General features: G+C 35.6%; 1 protein-coding gene across 13 annotated transcripts in view; it reads left to right on the forward strand.

The window, feature by feature from the left end:
* CEP57L1 (centrosomal protein 57 like 1) overlaps window positions 1-14,004 on the forward strand; it is a 77,826-nt gene that overhangs the window by 46,509 nt on the left and 17,313 nt on the right. For 4 of the 13 annotated variants that reach the window (XR_014147889.1, XM_081828770.1, XM_081828776.1 and 1 more), the window contains 4 exons: window positions 4,836-4,911; window positions 6,122-6,287; window positions 8,464-8,643; window positions 10,615-10,736. Coding sequence is in view for 12 of the 13 variants with exons in the window: in XM_081828770.1 (XP_081684896.1) it covers window positions 4,909-4,911; window positions 6,122-6,287; window positions 8,464-8,643; window positions 10,615-10,736 (471 nt within the window). In the remaining variant the exon portion in view is untranslated. Of the gene's footprint in view, window positions 1-4,828; window positions 4,912-6,121; window positions 6,288-8,463; window positions 8,644-9,896; window positions 10,011-10,614; window positions 10,737-14,004 lie in introns of those variants that run through there. The other 9 variants (XM_081828773.1, XM_081828771.1, XM_081828772.1 and 6 more) reach the window with 5 other exon arrangements.

Consider the following 14,004-nt stretch of genomic DNA (forward strand, 5'->3'; position numbering starts at 1 on the left):
TCCTCCAGTCCCATCCATGTTGATGCAAAAGTTGGGTATTCATCCTTTCTGATGGCTGAGTAATATTCCATTGTATATATGGACCACATCTTCTTTATCCATTCGTCTGTTGAAGGGCATCTTGGCTCTTTCCACAGTTTGGCTATTGTGGACATTGCTGCTATGAACATTGGGGTGTATATGACCCTTCTTTTCACTACATCTGTGTCTTTGGGGTAAATACCCAGTAGTGCAATTGCTGGGTCATATTTTTAATTTTTTGAGGAACCTTCACACTGTTTTCCAAAGTGGCTGTACCAACGTGCATTCCCACCAACAGTGTAGGAAGGTTCCCCTTTCTCCACAACCTCTCCAACATTTGTTGTTTCTTGCCTTGTGAATTTTTGCTATTCTAACTGGTTTAAGGTGGTATCTCAATGTGGTTTTGATTTGAATTTTCCTGATGGCTAATGATGATGAAAATTTTTTCATGTGTCTGTTAGCCATTTGTATGTCTTCTTTGGATAAGTGTCTGTTCATGTCTTCTGATAATGTTTTTTAAAACCCAGACTCTAGGGCGCCTGGGTGGCTCAGTTGGTTAAGTGACTGCCTTCAGCTCAGGTCATGATCCTGGAGTCCCTGGATCGAGTCCCGCATCGGGCTCCCTGCTTGGCAGGGAGTCTGCTTCTCCCTCTGACCCTCCCCCCTCTCATGTGCTCTCTCTCTCTCTTTCTCTCTCTGTCAAATAATAAATTAAAAAAAAAAAAAACAGACTCTAGGGGCACCTGGGTGGCTCAGTCAGTTCAGCATCTGCCTTCATCTCAGGTCATGATCTCAGGATCCTGGAATCGAGCCCCACGTCAGGTACCCTGCTCAGTGGGGAGTCTGCTTCTGCCATTCCCTGCCCCCATGCTCTCTCTCTCTCAAATAAATAAATAAAATCTCTCTTTTTTTTAAAAAAAAAACAGACTGTATTTCACTATATTCTAAAGTTAGCTGAATTTGATTGTACCTTAACCTTCAGATTAGTTATTTATATGTCCCTGTATTTATGTCCCTATAATTCAAATTTCTCATATTTTTATAATTTTATAATGCTGTAATTTTTTGAATGACACTTTAATTCTTAAGTCTATAGCAGTATTCTTTCATTTTTAATATAAACTATTAAGGGAATAAATATTTTACAGTATTTTAGGTAAAAAGGCTAATATTTGGGTCAGAAACTAATTCAAATACATATAAATTAAATATGAGTCAGAAGCATGATTTTAGTTTTATTCTCCCATTTGATTATGCTGGGAAATTTTTAATTATTTTAAATTATTGCATACAGGATAGCACATTAATAATTTCCTATTCAATTCATTAAGCTTAAGAAATTACTAACAATTATAGGGGGAAAATAAATCAAGGCAGAGTTAAATAATTGTTACACATCATTTCAAGTAGGAAACTCTAAATTGCAAGTAACTTTATTATGTCCTCTAAATAGCATAGACCTTAGGCATCTGTTGTTACGTCCTTATCACTATTCCTGTGTTTCATTCACTGTTGAACAAAGGTATAAGTTGCAGTCAGTGTATTAGTTTGCTAGGTCTTCCAAAACAAATACCACACACTGCGTGGCTTAAACAACAGAAATTTATTCTCACCGTTCTGGGTGCTACAAGTCCAAGATCAAGATGACAGTAGGTTTGGTTTCTTCTGAGGACTCTCTCCTCAGCTTTCAGATGGCTGTCTTCGCACTGTGTCTTCACTTGGTCTTTTCCTGATCCCTGGCACAAAAATCCCTGGTGCATAATTTGTATGTCCAAATTTCCTCTTTTTCCAAAGACACCAGTTAGATTGGATTAGAGCCCATCTTAAGGGTTTCATTTAAATTTAATCACCTTTTTAAGGCCCTATCTCCAAATACAGTCAGTATAAAATACTGGAGGTTAGAGCTTCAACATACGAATTTGGGGGGAATAATGAATTCAGTCAGTGAAATTGGATATAATGTACTTTCCTGCCACAGAAGTTTTCAAGAATGAAAATTATTGATTCTGTGCAAGTGACTTGCATGATGGGTAGAATTGTTTGCGCTGTGACTTAAGGCAGGTTAGCTCACAGGATGGATGACATGACACAATTTATAAGTCCTGGATGATTTTAAGCCAGATAATTGAAGTTCTCTGCAAAAGGACATTTTAATTTGAATAAAATTTCTGTGTCTTTTGCTGGTTTCTCTTCCTCTACTTGCCCTTTTAGTATGGGGCCTTTGGAACTGTCTTCAGTTCTTACATTATATCATCAGTGGTCTCTTCCTTTTCAAAATCAGTTGACTTTTTTTTTTTAAGATTTTATTTATTTATTTGACAGAGAGAGACACAGCGAGAGAGGGAACACAAGCAGGGGGAGTGGGAGAGGGAGAAGCAGAAATGGCTAAAAAATTACATTGCATCAGCTTTCTGTACCCAATGTGGGGCTCGATCCCAGGACCCTGGGATCATGACCTGAGCCAAAGACAGATGCTTAACGACTGAGCTACCCAGGTGTCCCCGGTTGACTTTTTTTTTTTTTAATCTAAACTACTCCCTCCTGGAAACAGTCTCCTCTCTTTATTTCTGACATCATACTTTTCTGGTTCTTTTCCATCATAGGTTTCTCTTTCTCTTGTTTTCCTTCCTTATCTGAAATCTTTTCTATTTATACTCTTCCTTTTAAATGACTTCTATTCTCTATGGCTTTATATACCATCCATATGCTGACAGTGCCATTCTTTGTATTTCTATACTAGACTTCTCCAAGCTTTAGACTCTTCTATCAAACTACGTGTTTCATATCTTAACTTGGATGTCTCACACTTAGACTGGTTTTGACACATATCAGTACTATATGAGTATTAGCCATGGTCTTCATTTTTTTAATAAATGGCTACCCAGTTATTTAAGCTAGAAAACTCGATTTCTTCCTTTTCTTCTCCTCTTAATCCAGTTTGTCACTTCTGTCTTCAAGATACATCTTGCTTCTATACACTCTCTTCATCTCCATTGTCACCACCCTAATCCAAATGCAGCATAGTCTCACACCTGGCTAACTGCAAATGTCCCCAAACTATGGGCTGTTAAATATAGTGATTAAGAACCCAGGCTTTGGAATTGAACTGGCTAGGTTTAATTCCTTGCTCCACCACTTGCAAGTTGTATGACCTTCAGTAACCTCTCTGCCTCTATTTCTTCATTTACAAAATGAGAATTATAATAATGATAACAGAGCAGTTTAGGAAACAGAGAGTACCCCATTCCTAGAACCCATTGTAGTATCTCTGACTGTCTCCTAATGCTGTCTCCCTAATAGTCCTCTGGGATTATGCAGAGATGATGGCACAGTCAGGCACTAGCAGGAATAGACACTGGTTGTTAAAAAGGACCATTTTGGAACAATTGTTTTCCTCAAGAACAAGTAAAAAGACTTTGCCGTACAGTATTTGTGTCTAGCACAGTTTTTTGGGGGGAGGGTATTTATGCAGTGGCTCCTTAGTTGTAGCCCACAAAGGTATTTTAATTTTATATACCATAGAGAAAATGGATCATTTTCCTGGTTGTTTACAAGCTGTCAGTAATGGTTCTAGTTATAACTTAAGTTTCCCTAAGCTTTACTAGGCTATTGATGCAAATAAGGCCCACATTTCACAGCCTTTTGCCCCCCTTGCAAATCTTCTGAAATGCTCCACAGGATTTTTTGAGGTCTTTTCAATGACCTACAGCTAGGCTCCATACCAGATATGTCAAAATCCTTGGAGGTTGGGGCTTAGGCACCTCTCTACTTTCAGAAATTTTTTCTCTAGAAAGTTCTGTCATACATGCCCATGAATATGTCCCTTCCAGCTGCTCTCTCTCTTGCTGAACAGTACTAACAATGCACCAGAGCCCTCAAAATGTCAAAACTGTGTTAGTGATCTCTAGCAACTTTCCTCTTCATTATAATATAACATTCCACACAAGGCAGGACAGCTAATGCCCCACTCTTTTATAGAGATATTGGTGAAATATTTCTCAGTTTTTACTTACAGTCCTCTCCCTTCCCAACACCTATGTGTGAGTCCATGGGACTGGGTCAGAGATGAGTTAGAATGACCATGACTGTACTTTACTCAAAATTACTCCTCCCTTCCTCCATCAAGTAAGGCTTTGACTTTGCATCAGCTTTCTGTACTTCTTTCATCTTCCTTCAGAGTGAGTTTTTCTCCTAGAATGCCACAGTTCTTTATGTATATAAACTTCTACTGGGTTTATGCACTTGATTGTAACATAGGACTAGATTGTAAGGGTTAAGCTGGGACCTCTATTACAATGCCATCCACTGAGCATCCTAGTGTGTCTTCTCTCATTTCTGTACTGTTTCCTTTCTTTTTCTTCACCTACCAGTGGGTTGTTATTCTGCTTATCTCCACTTTAAGATGTGTTTACACATTTAATTTAAATAAACTTTAGTCTAATTTTTAACTTATTGGCATCTTCTAAGTAGTCATTTCATTTACATTAAAAACCTCAAATTTGAATTTGTTTTTTAACTGGCACAAAATCCAGTTTGTAAAATAAATACTATATTTGGTAAAGAGGAAGCGGAGTCCTCCCAAGGACCTCAGGGTATAATGACTAATGGCAAGATTTCACTCTTCTTATTATTGGAGAAACTCACCAGGAGCCTAAAACTGAGATATCTTGAGTAATTCCGAGGTTCTTGGGATAGTTTCAGCCACATATCTCTCTCTGAAGATGTACAATCACGTTCAGAACTTCTGTACTTTGGGATCTTCATTGTGAGCCAGCTGTGACTAACTTTGCTCTCTTGTTTTTTTGAGGGAACAGCAACTTAGATAGATGCAATCTCCCATGGGGAGCAGACAGTATCTGAGCAGCAACAACCCGGAGGGATGGAGACATGGTTAGTAAATGGTAGCTGATACTAATAACAATAGCAAAAAAAATGATTGCTTCTCAAGAGCAAAGAACATCAAATATTCTAGAAAGCTTCCTAGGCTATTTAACTTTTATTTATTTTATTAAAGATTTATTTATTTATTTTAGAGAGAGAGAGAGAGTGTGTGTGTGTGTGTGTGTGTGTGTGTGAGCTTGGGGAGGGAAAAAAGGGGAAGGAGAGGGAAAGAATCTCAAGCAGGCTTCCTGCTGAGCACAGAGCCCAGTGAAGCGCTCTATCTCATGACCCTGAGATCACGACCTGAGCTGAAATCAAGAGTCGGACGCTTAACTGACTGAACCACCCAGGCACCCCTTTTCTAAAGTAAATTACAGAAAGGAAAATAAATGATTTGGGGAAAATTAGACCAAAAAATTATCTGCTAAAATGGTTAAAAGGGCTCTCCTAAAAAATAAAACATTAAAATTAAGTATAACCTCCCAGAATGACAAAGCTATTTTAGGTTTTTCAGATTGAGAACCATTCTAAACTATGATTAGAATGCTGGGTGCATTGGGGTGCTTGGGTTAGTTAAGTGTCCAACTCTTGATCTCGGCTCAGGTCTTGATTTCACCATCTGAGTTCAAGCCCCACATTGGGCTCCACGCTGGGTGTAGAGCCTATTTAAAAAAAAAAATATTGGCACATTCAATGGAGTTGTGTCATATCTGATGATTAGATCCAGAGATTGATATATCCAAAATTACCCTTGAAAATCCCTTAGGAAGCCAGTACATTGGAATTCATCAGTCTTTGAGGATTGGATTATATGGGTGGCTTGTGTTTCAAAGCTATGTTGTCTTTTAGAATGTGTACTTTCCCTAAGAATCCTAGAGTCACACTGTTTGTAGAGAAGTGCTCAGTTGATGAGAGGTATATGAACTTATGATCAACTGAGAAACCAGTAAAGTCATACCACCTATATAATTAATGCTCACTCCAGGGCATTTGCTCACTGAAAATCAGGCAGAATTGTCCATACTATTTATACAGTAAATAGTCATGTTTCTTTCTTGTATTGATGAGCTTATTATAGTTGAACTTGTGATAATTAACTCTATAAAGAAACAACTCCACAGTATATGATTATATATTTATGTTAAGTTTCACCTAATATTTTTGTCATTTAAATAGGAAAGAATGATGCTATACTATATTATTCCTTTATTCTCTACAGATAATGGATTCTGAATTAATGCATAGTATAGTAGGAAGCTATCTTAAACCTCCAGAAAGAGTTTTTATTCCATCATTTACCCAGAATGATGAATCATCTCAGACTCACCACTCTGCAAACTTAGAAGCTACCTCTCCTAAAATGCTTCATAGTCCAAATAGCCAAGGTAATTCTAAAATAAAGTCATATTAAAAATTAAGGGAATGATATGAAATGTTATATAAAACTTTACATCTTTACATAGAAAATAATATGATTATGTGTTTAATTTTAATAAAACTATTAGTTTTGACTCTGTTACTTAAAGTTTCTATAAACATAAGTTATTTAACATTTTTTATTTTGGCTTCTTCAGCTGTAAGATGAAGATTAACCACCTAGACACATAATTACAATTTTATCCTAAAAAATCATGAGAAAATAGGAAAATACTCTTTGAAGAATCAAAGGTTAGATTTGGAATCCTTCTAAACTAGATGATTAGAATACTAGTGAATTAAGTAAAGTTGTATCTTATTCAAGGATTAAATTCGGAAATTGCCTATTTCCAAAATTACCCTTGAAAATTCCTTGGGAAGCTAGGACATTGGAGTAACTACAAAATACAAGTATTGTAACTTTTAAAATATAAACTTAGGGGGAAGGACGCCTTAGTGGCTCAGTCAGTTAAGCGTCTGCCTTCGGCTCAGGTCATGATCCCTGGTCCTGGGATCCAGTCCTGCATCGGCCTTGCTTGGTGGGGAGCCTGCTTCTCCCTCTGCCTGCCGCTCCCCCTGCTTGTGTGCTTTCTCTCTCTCTCTGACAAATAAATAAATAAAATCTTTAAAAAAATAATAAACTTAGGAGGATATCAGAATTGAATTAGGAAAACATGCCTATGCCATACAAATTACCTTCTAAAATGCTGGTTATCACCTGGTTTTTTAATATTCTATAATAAATGTTACCATTAATAAATAGACTAGCTCTGTGGAGTAAAAAACCACAAGAAATATTCCAAATCAGCAAACCAGGTATTGCATTTCTAAAGAGCAATAAATATAATTTCTTTATCTCATTTGTAAAACAAACAAACAAACAAACAAACAAAAAGAACCACATGGTAATCTCTAGCAAACATCTTTTTAATTGGTTATGAACTACAGGCAAACCTTGGAGATATTGTGGGTTCGGTTCCAGACCACCACAATAAAGCGAAATATATCATAATGAAGTGAGTCAATGAATTTTTTGGTTTCCCAGTGCATATAAAAGTTACATTTAGACTATACTGTAGTCCATTAATTGTGCAATAGCATTGTGTCTAAAAAAACAATGTACTATATATCTTAACTAAAAAATACTTTATTGCTAAAATGTTAGGTATCATCTGAGCTTTCAGTGCGTCATAATCACTGATCACAGATTGCCATAACAAATACAATAATAACAAAAATTTTGAAATACTGCAAGAATTACCAAAATGTGACACAGAGACATGAAGTGAGCAAATGCTGTTGGGAAAATGGTGCTGGTAGATTTACTCAAATAGGGTTGCCAGAAACCATTGTTCAATTTGTAAAAAATGCATTATCTGTGAAATACGATAAGGTGAAGCACAATAAACAAGGTATGCTGGCATATGAAAATTAACCTATAACATTTACTTATATTCCATTCCACTCGTTTTATAGTTTGAAGTTATAACAGAATAGAAAGTGTTATTTGAAAATTTTAGAACTCTGAACATACCCGAATCATGATGATACTAATATACCTGAATAAAAATCACAGTAGTACATGTGTACCACTTAAAATCTTTCAAGCCTGACATGAGTTAAACCACTAGGTTATAATTTTTCTTCTGGTGGAAGAAACTGTCTTCTAACTCATATGTTCTGATTATTAATACTAAATCTTAGACAAAGATACAATAAATGTTTGTGATTTAACTAAAATTGAACATATCAAGAACCGAGAAAAACCTTTAACATTAAACCTAAATTTCCATGTTAATTAGTGACACTACATCTTAATTTTCTTTATCCATACTCAGACTCTTATGCCTCCTAGACTGGACATTATTTGAAGAGATTTACTTTATTGAATTAAAAATTTTGATTATTAGCTATCTCAAACCTAGAAAATTACTAAATATAATCATAAATATATTGTTTTTAGAAGATCTATTAGAAAAAAATTGTCCCTCTTTAGAGTTTTAGTGATTTTTTTTTTTTTGAGGAATATATGTTACTTGTATGTTTTTCTGGCTCACTAACAAAAATATACTGTTCACTTTTATTGCTACTATGTGAGTGTTCAAAAATTTTCATTGAAGTAACAAGCAAATTTTTTTTCAACAGCTCTTATTTTAGCCTTAAAAACTCTTCAGGAAAAGATTCATCGTTTAGAGTTGGAGAGAACACAAGCTGAGGATAACCTAAACATTCTTTCCAGAGAGGCAGCACAGTATAAAAAGGCCTTGGAGAAAGAAACAAATGAGAGAAATCTGGCACACCAGGAACTGATAAAGCAGAAAAAAGGTAAGGAAATTCAATAGTTCTCAGAAATAAGGAGTTATCAAAATTTACAACTTGAAAATAAAAAGCCCAGTCTAAGATTTACTCAAATATCTTTGTTCTTATATATATTCAAACCTTGAAGCCTTGTTCACAGACAATTTGATATTTGCATTAAATACGTATCACTTTGAGCTTACTTCTATTATATATTATCCCAGTTCATAAATTCTTGAGATTAAAAGACACATTAAGTTTTTTTCTCTGAAGTTTAAAACTTTTATTCTTCAAAATATACTGTTAAAATAATACAAGTAACAGATTGTGAGAAAATGTTTGCAAAACAGATATCTGAAAAGGATTTGTATTGAGAATATATAAAAAATTCTCAAAACTTAATAATAATAATAAAAGGAAAACAACCTACAGAAAAAGTGGGCCAAAAATTTGAACAGGTATTTTATAAAAGAAGATATACAGGCCAATAAGCACATGAAATGATCCTCAGCAAAACTAGTCAACAGGAAAATACAAATAAAATCACAATGTGATACTAATGTATACCCACTAGAATGACCAAAATTAAAGGATGTAATAATATCCTGTATTGGTAAGGATGTGGAGAAACTGAAACTCTCACATCTTATTGGTGAGACCATTAAATGGTACAACCACTGCAGAAAACAGTTCAACAGATTCTTGTAAAACTAAAACATGTGCTATCCATACAACCCTGTAATTCCATTCCTAGGTATTTATCCAATAAATACAAAGATATTTCCATAAGAAGACTTATACTTGAATATTCATATCAGCTTTACCCATAGTAGGCCTAACCTGGGTAAAAGACACATTAAGTTTTTAGACAGATTGTGTTTAGAAATTAGAATATTTTCAGAATACCAACAAAATCTAATTTTACCTATAATATACTTAAAATACTTTATATATTCAGTCAACACTGGTTTTTAAAATTTGAAAATAAAAAGCAACACTAGTAATTGAACAATACAGAAACCATAAAAATGAATAAAAAATTTTATTGACTCGAAAGATTAATTAGAGGAAATGGACAGGTAAGTAGAGGTTTCTGTGGAAATTATGAAAAAGACATTTGGACATAAGTTTTAGAGATTTAGAACATAAGTTCTTTTTTTTTTTTTTTAAGATTTTATTTATTTATTTGACAGAGAAAGACACAGCAAGAGAGGGAACACAAGCAGGGGGAGTGGGAGAAGAAGAAGAAGGTGTCCTGCTGAGCAGGGAGCCCGATGCAGGGCTCGATCCCAGGACCCTGGGATCATGACCTGAGCCGAAGGCAGACACTTAACGACTGAGCCACCCAGGCGCCACTAGAACATAAGTTCTTTATATAATTTTTACTTCATAATGTATGGCTTTCTTTTTCCTTGTAGTACATTCACCCTCCTAAATAAGGTTCAAGTTTGTGTTTCAACTTATAAATAGAGTGAAGAAATGAGAAGATTTTTTTCTGAGGATATTGGAGAAAAGTGGTCTAAAGAACTGAGGAAAGTAAAAAATTAAAGAATCAGAAAGAGGCTGATTACTTCTTAGGAAATAACTATGCTGTCAGTAGTCAAGAGCAGAGGAAATGGGAATGGAAGATTGGATATACCTGAGTTTCCTGAAAGAGAAAAATATATTGATAGGAAAGAGACTTTAGGTCCTCTATTTTTTCAGATAATGTCATTTTCCAGGAACAGCCAAGATATTTATCATCCCACAAGTCACTGACTTCTTACTCTTTCAGAAGTTTGCCCTGTGGGTCTTTTAGGGGAAGACAATGTTAAACTAGTATTATGTAGTTAATGAGATATGCACAAAATATATGTCCACAACTCTTACAGAGTCAGTACTTAGAACTAAAGAATCCTTGAGCTTTTAGTTCTTGATTGAATTTATATGTTTCTTGTGATTACCAAATCTCTGATCTATGTAATAATCTAGGCATTATTACTTTTTCTTTTTTCACAGATATTACTATACAGTTAAGCTCAGCTCAGTCTCGCTGTACTCTTCTAGAGAAGCAACTAGAATATACAAAGAGAATGGTTCTCAATGTAGAACGAGAGAAGAATATGATCCTAGAACAACAGGTAAACACATTTTCTATAGGAATATAATTTAATATGTTTTTGAAGAATATTTAATGTCATGGGAAAATTGTATCATAATCTTAAGTAGGATAGAAAGCTATATTGAGGAGATTTCCACTTACAGTGAAGTAGAGTAGGTCATTTGGACCAAGCTTTCTGTAGAAGAAAACAAGAAAAACTGGGCAGGATATTAAAGAGTAAGGAAGGGAGGAAGGAAAAAGGATAGAAAAGAAAGGAAGGAAGGGAGACAGGGAGGGAGGAAGAAAGGAAGAAAAGGGAAAAAGACGTAAAGGCATTGGAGAGTTAATGAAGTCGTGAAAATCACCAATTCAAAATCTGTCTGTGTACTTAAATCTGAAGAGGTTGGCCTCCAGAGAGGTTGATTTCAGGCCCCATCCTTCTTAGGAATTTCTGATTCCAGAAGAGTCCATTGAGAGGCTAAATAAAACTTTTTTTTTTTTTTAAGATTTTGTTCATTTATTTGAAAGAGAGCAGAAAGAGAGAGAGAGAGCTCTCTCACATGAAGTGGGGAGGGGCAGAGGGAGAGGGAGAAGCAGTCTCCCCGCTGAGCAGGAGCGCGATGCGGGGCTTGATCCCAGGACCCTGAGATCATGACCTGAGTGGAAGGCTTGACTGACTGAGCCACCGAGGCGCCCCTAATAATGCTTTTGAAAACTATGGGGCTTAAGAAATTGAAGTTAGATTCCAGGGCCTATCAAGAGTAGGAACCATAATAAATCTCTTGTGCTCTGAATGCTTTGTAAAGGTGAACAAGAAAGAAAACAACCCAATTTACAACTCTATGAGAGTAAATCTTAGTCCCTGAAATTGGATTAAAGGGATCCTGGATAGCTAATGTTCCTGGGGACCTCAAATTATTTCTATAAACATTTCTTTAACACAGTGAAAAACTTTCAATCAGACATAACCAGGCAGGAGTTAAGACACTATGAAAATTGCTTTCATTAGTGTTTTATAGTTTTCAGAGTACAGTTTTTTCACCTGTTTGTTTATTCCTAGGTATCTTATTGTTTTTGGTGCAATGGTAAATGAGATTGATTCCTTAATTTCTCTTTCTGCTACTGCTTCATTATTGATGTACAGAAGGTAACAGGGGTGCCTGGGTGGCTCAGTCGGTTGAGCATCCCGACTCTTGATCTCAGCTCAGGTCTTGATCTCAGAGCTGTGAGTTCAAGTCCCACATGGGGCTCCATGTTGGGCATGTAGCCTACTTAAATAAAAACATTTTTTTAAAAAAGAAAGAAATGCAACAGATTTCTGTACATTGATTTTGTATCCTGTGACTTCACTGAATTCATTTATCAGTTCTACAGTTTTTTGGTGGAGTCTTTCAAGTTTTCTATATAGAGTATCATGTCATCTATAAATAGTGAAAGTTTTACCTCTTCCTTGCTGGAACACTGATGAAAGAAATTGAAGAAGACACAAAGAAATGGAAAAACAATCCATGTTCGTGGATTGGAAGAACAAATATTGTTAAAATGATTATACTACCCAGGCAATCTACACATTTAATGCAATCTCTTATCAAAATACCAACAGTATTTTTCACAGAGCTAGAACAAACAATCCTACAATGTGTATGGAACCACAGAAGACCCCGAATAGCCAAAGCAATCTTGAAAAGAAGAGAAAAGTTGGAGGCATCACAATTCTGGACTTCAAGTTGTGTTTCAAAGCTATAGTGATCAAAACAGTATGGCACTGGCACAAAAATAGACACATATCAATGGAACAGATTAGAAAACCCAGAAATGAACCCACAACTATATGGTCAATTAATCTTCGACAAAGCAGGAAAGACTATCCAACAAAAAAAAGACAGTCTCTTCAACAAATGTTGTTGGGAAAACTGGAGAGCCATATGCAGAAGAATGAAACTGGACCACTCTTACACCAAACACAAAAATAAATTCACAATGGATTAAAGACCTAAATGTGAGACAGGAAACCATTAAAATCCTAGAGGAGAACACAGGCAATAACTTCTTTGACATTGGCTATAGCAACTTCTTTCTACATATGTCTCCTGAGGCAGGGGAGACAAAAGCAAAAATAAACTATTGGAACTTCATCAAAATAAAAAGCTTCTGCACAGTAAAGGAAACAGTCAATGAAACTAAAAGGCAACCTACAGAATGAAAGAAAATATTTCCAAATGACATACCTGATAAAGGGTTAGTATCCAAAATAATATAAGGAACTTATGCAACTCAACACCCCCAAAACAAATAATCCAATTGAAAAAGGGGTAGAAGACATGAGTAGACATTTTGCCAAAGAAGACATCCTGATGACCAACAGACACATGAAAAGATGCTCAACATCACTGATCATCAGGGATACACAAATCAAAACTACAATGAGATATCACCTCATACCTGTCAAAATGGCTAAAATTAACAACATAAGAAACAACAAGTGTTGGTAAGGATGGGGATGGCGAGAAAGGGGAACCCTTGTGCACTGTTGGTGGGAATGCAAACTGGTGTAGCCACTGTGGAAATCAGTATAGAAGTTCCTCAAAAAGTTTAAAATAGAAGTACCCTACAATCCAGCAATCACACAACTAGGTATTTACACAAAGGATACAAAAATACCAATTCAAAGGGATACATGCACCCTGATGTTTATAGCAGCATTATCTACAATAGCCAAACTCTGGAAACAGCTCAAGTGTCCACTGACTAATGAATGGATAAAGATGATATATTCATTCTTTTTTATGGCCAAGTAAGTATACCATTACTTGGCCATAAAAAAGAATAAAATCTTGCCATTTGCAACAACATGGATGGAACTAGAGAGTATAATGCTAAGCAAAATAAGTCAGTCAGAACAACACAAATACCATATGTTTTCACTCATATGTGAAATTTAAGAGACAAGATCAAAGGGGAAAAAAAGAGAGAGACTAACAAATCAAGAAACAGACTCTTAACTGTAGAAAACAAACTGATGGTTACCAGAAGGGAGGTGGGTGGGGGGATGGATTAAATAGGTGTTGAGGATTGAGGAGTACATTTGTTGTGATGGGCACCAGGTGATGCATGGAACTGTTGAATCACTATTGTACACCTGAAACTAATGTTACACTGTATGTTAGCTGGAATTTAAATAAATTTTACTTAAGGAAAAAAGACACTATGAAAAGAAATAGCATACATAACAGACTATGTAAGCACTCTTACAAGTTAGTTCCAGCTGGGTGCTGGCCCTAAGAGACACAGACTTTAAAATAATTATG

The sequence above is a fragment of the Leptonychotes weddellii genome, chromosome 8, assembly GCF_054177405.1.
Source record: "Leptonychotes weddellii isolate Sample4059 chromosome 8, ASM5417740v2, whole genome shotgun sequence".
Classification (NCBI taxonomy): Eukaryota; Metazoa; Chordata; class Mammalia; order Carnivora; family Phocidae; genus Leptonychotes; species Leptonychotes weddellii.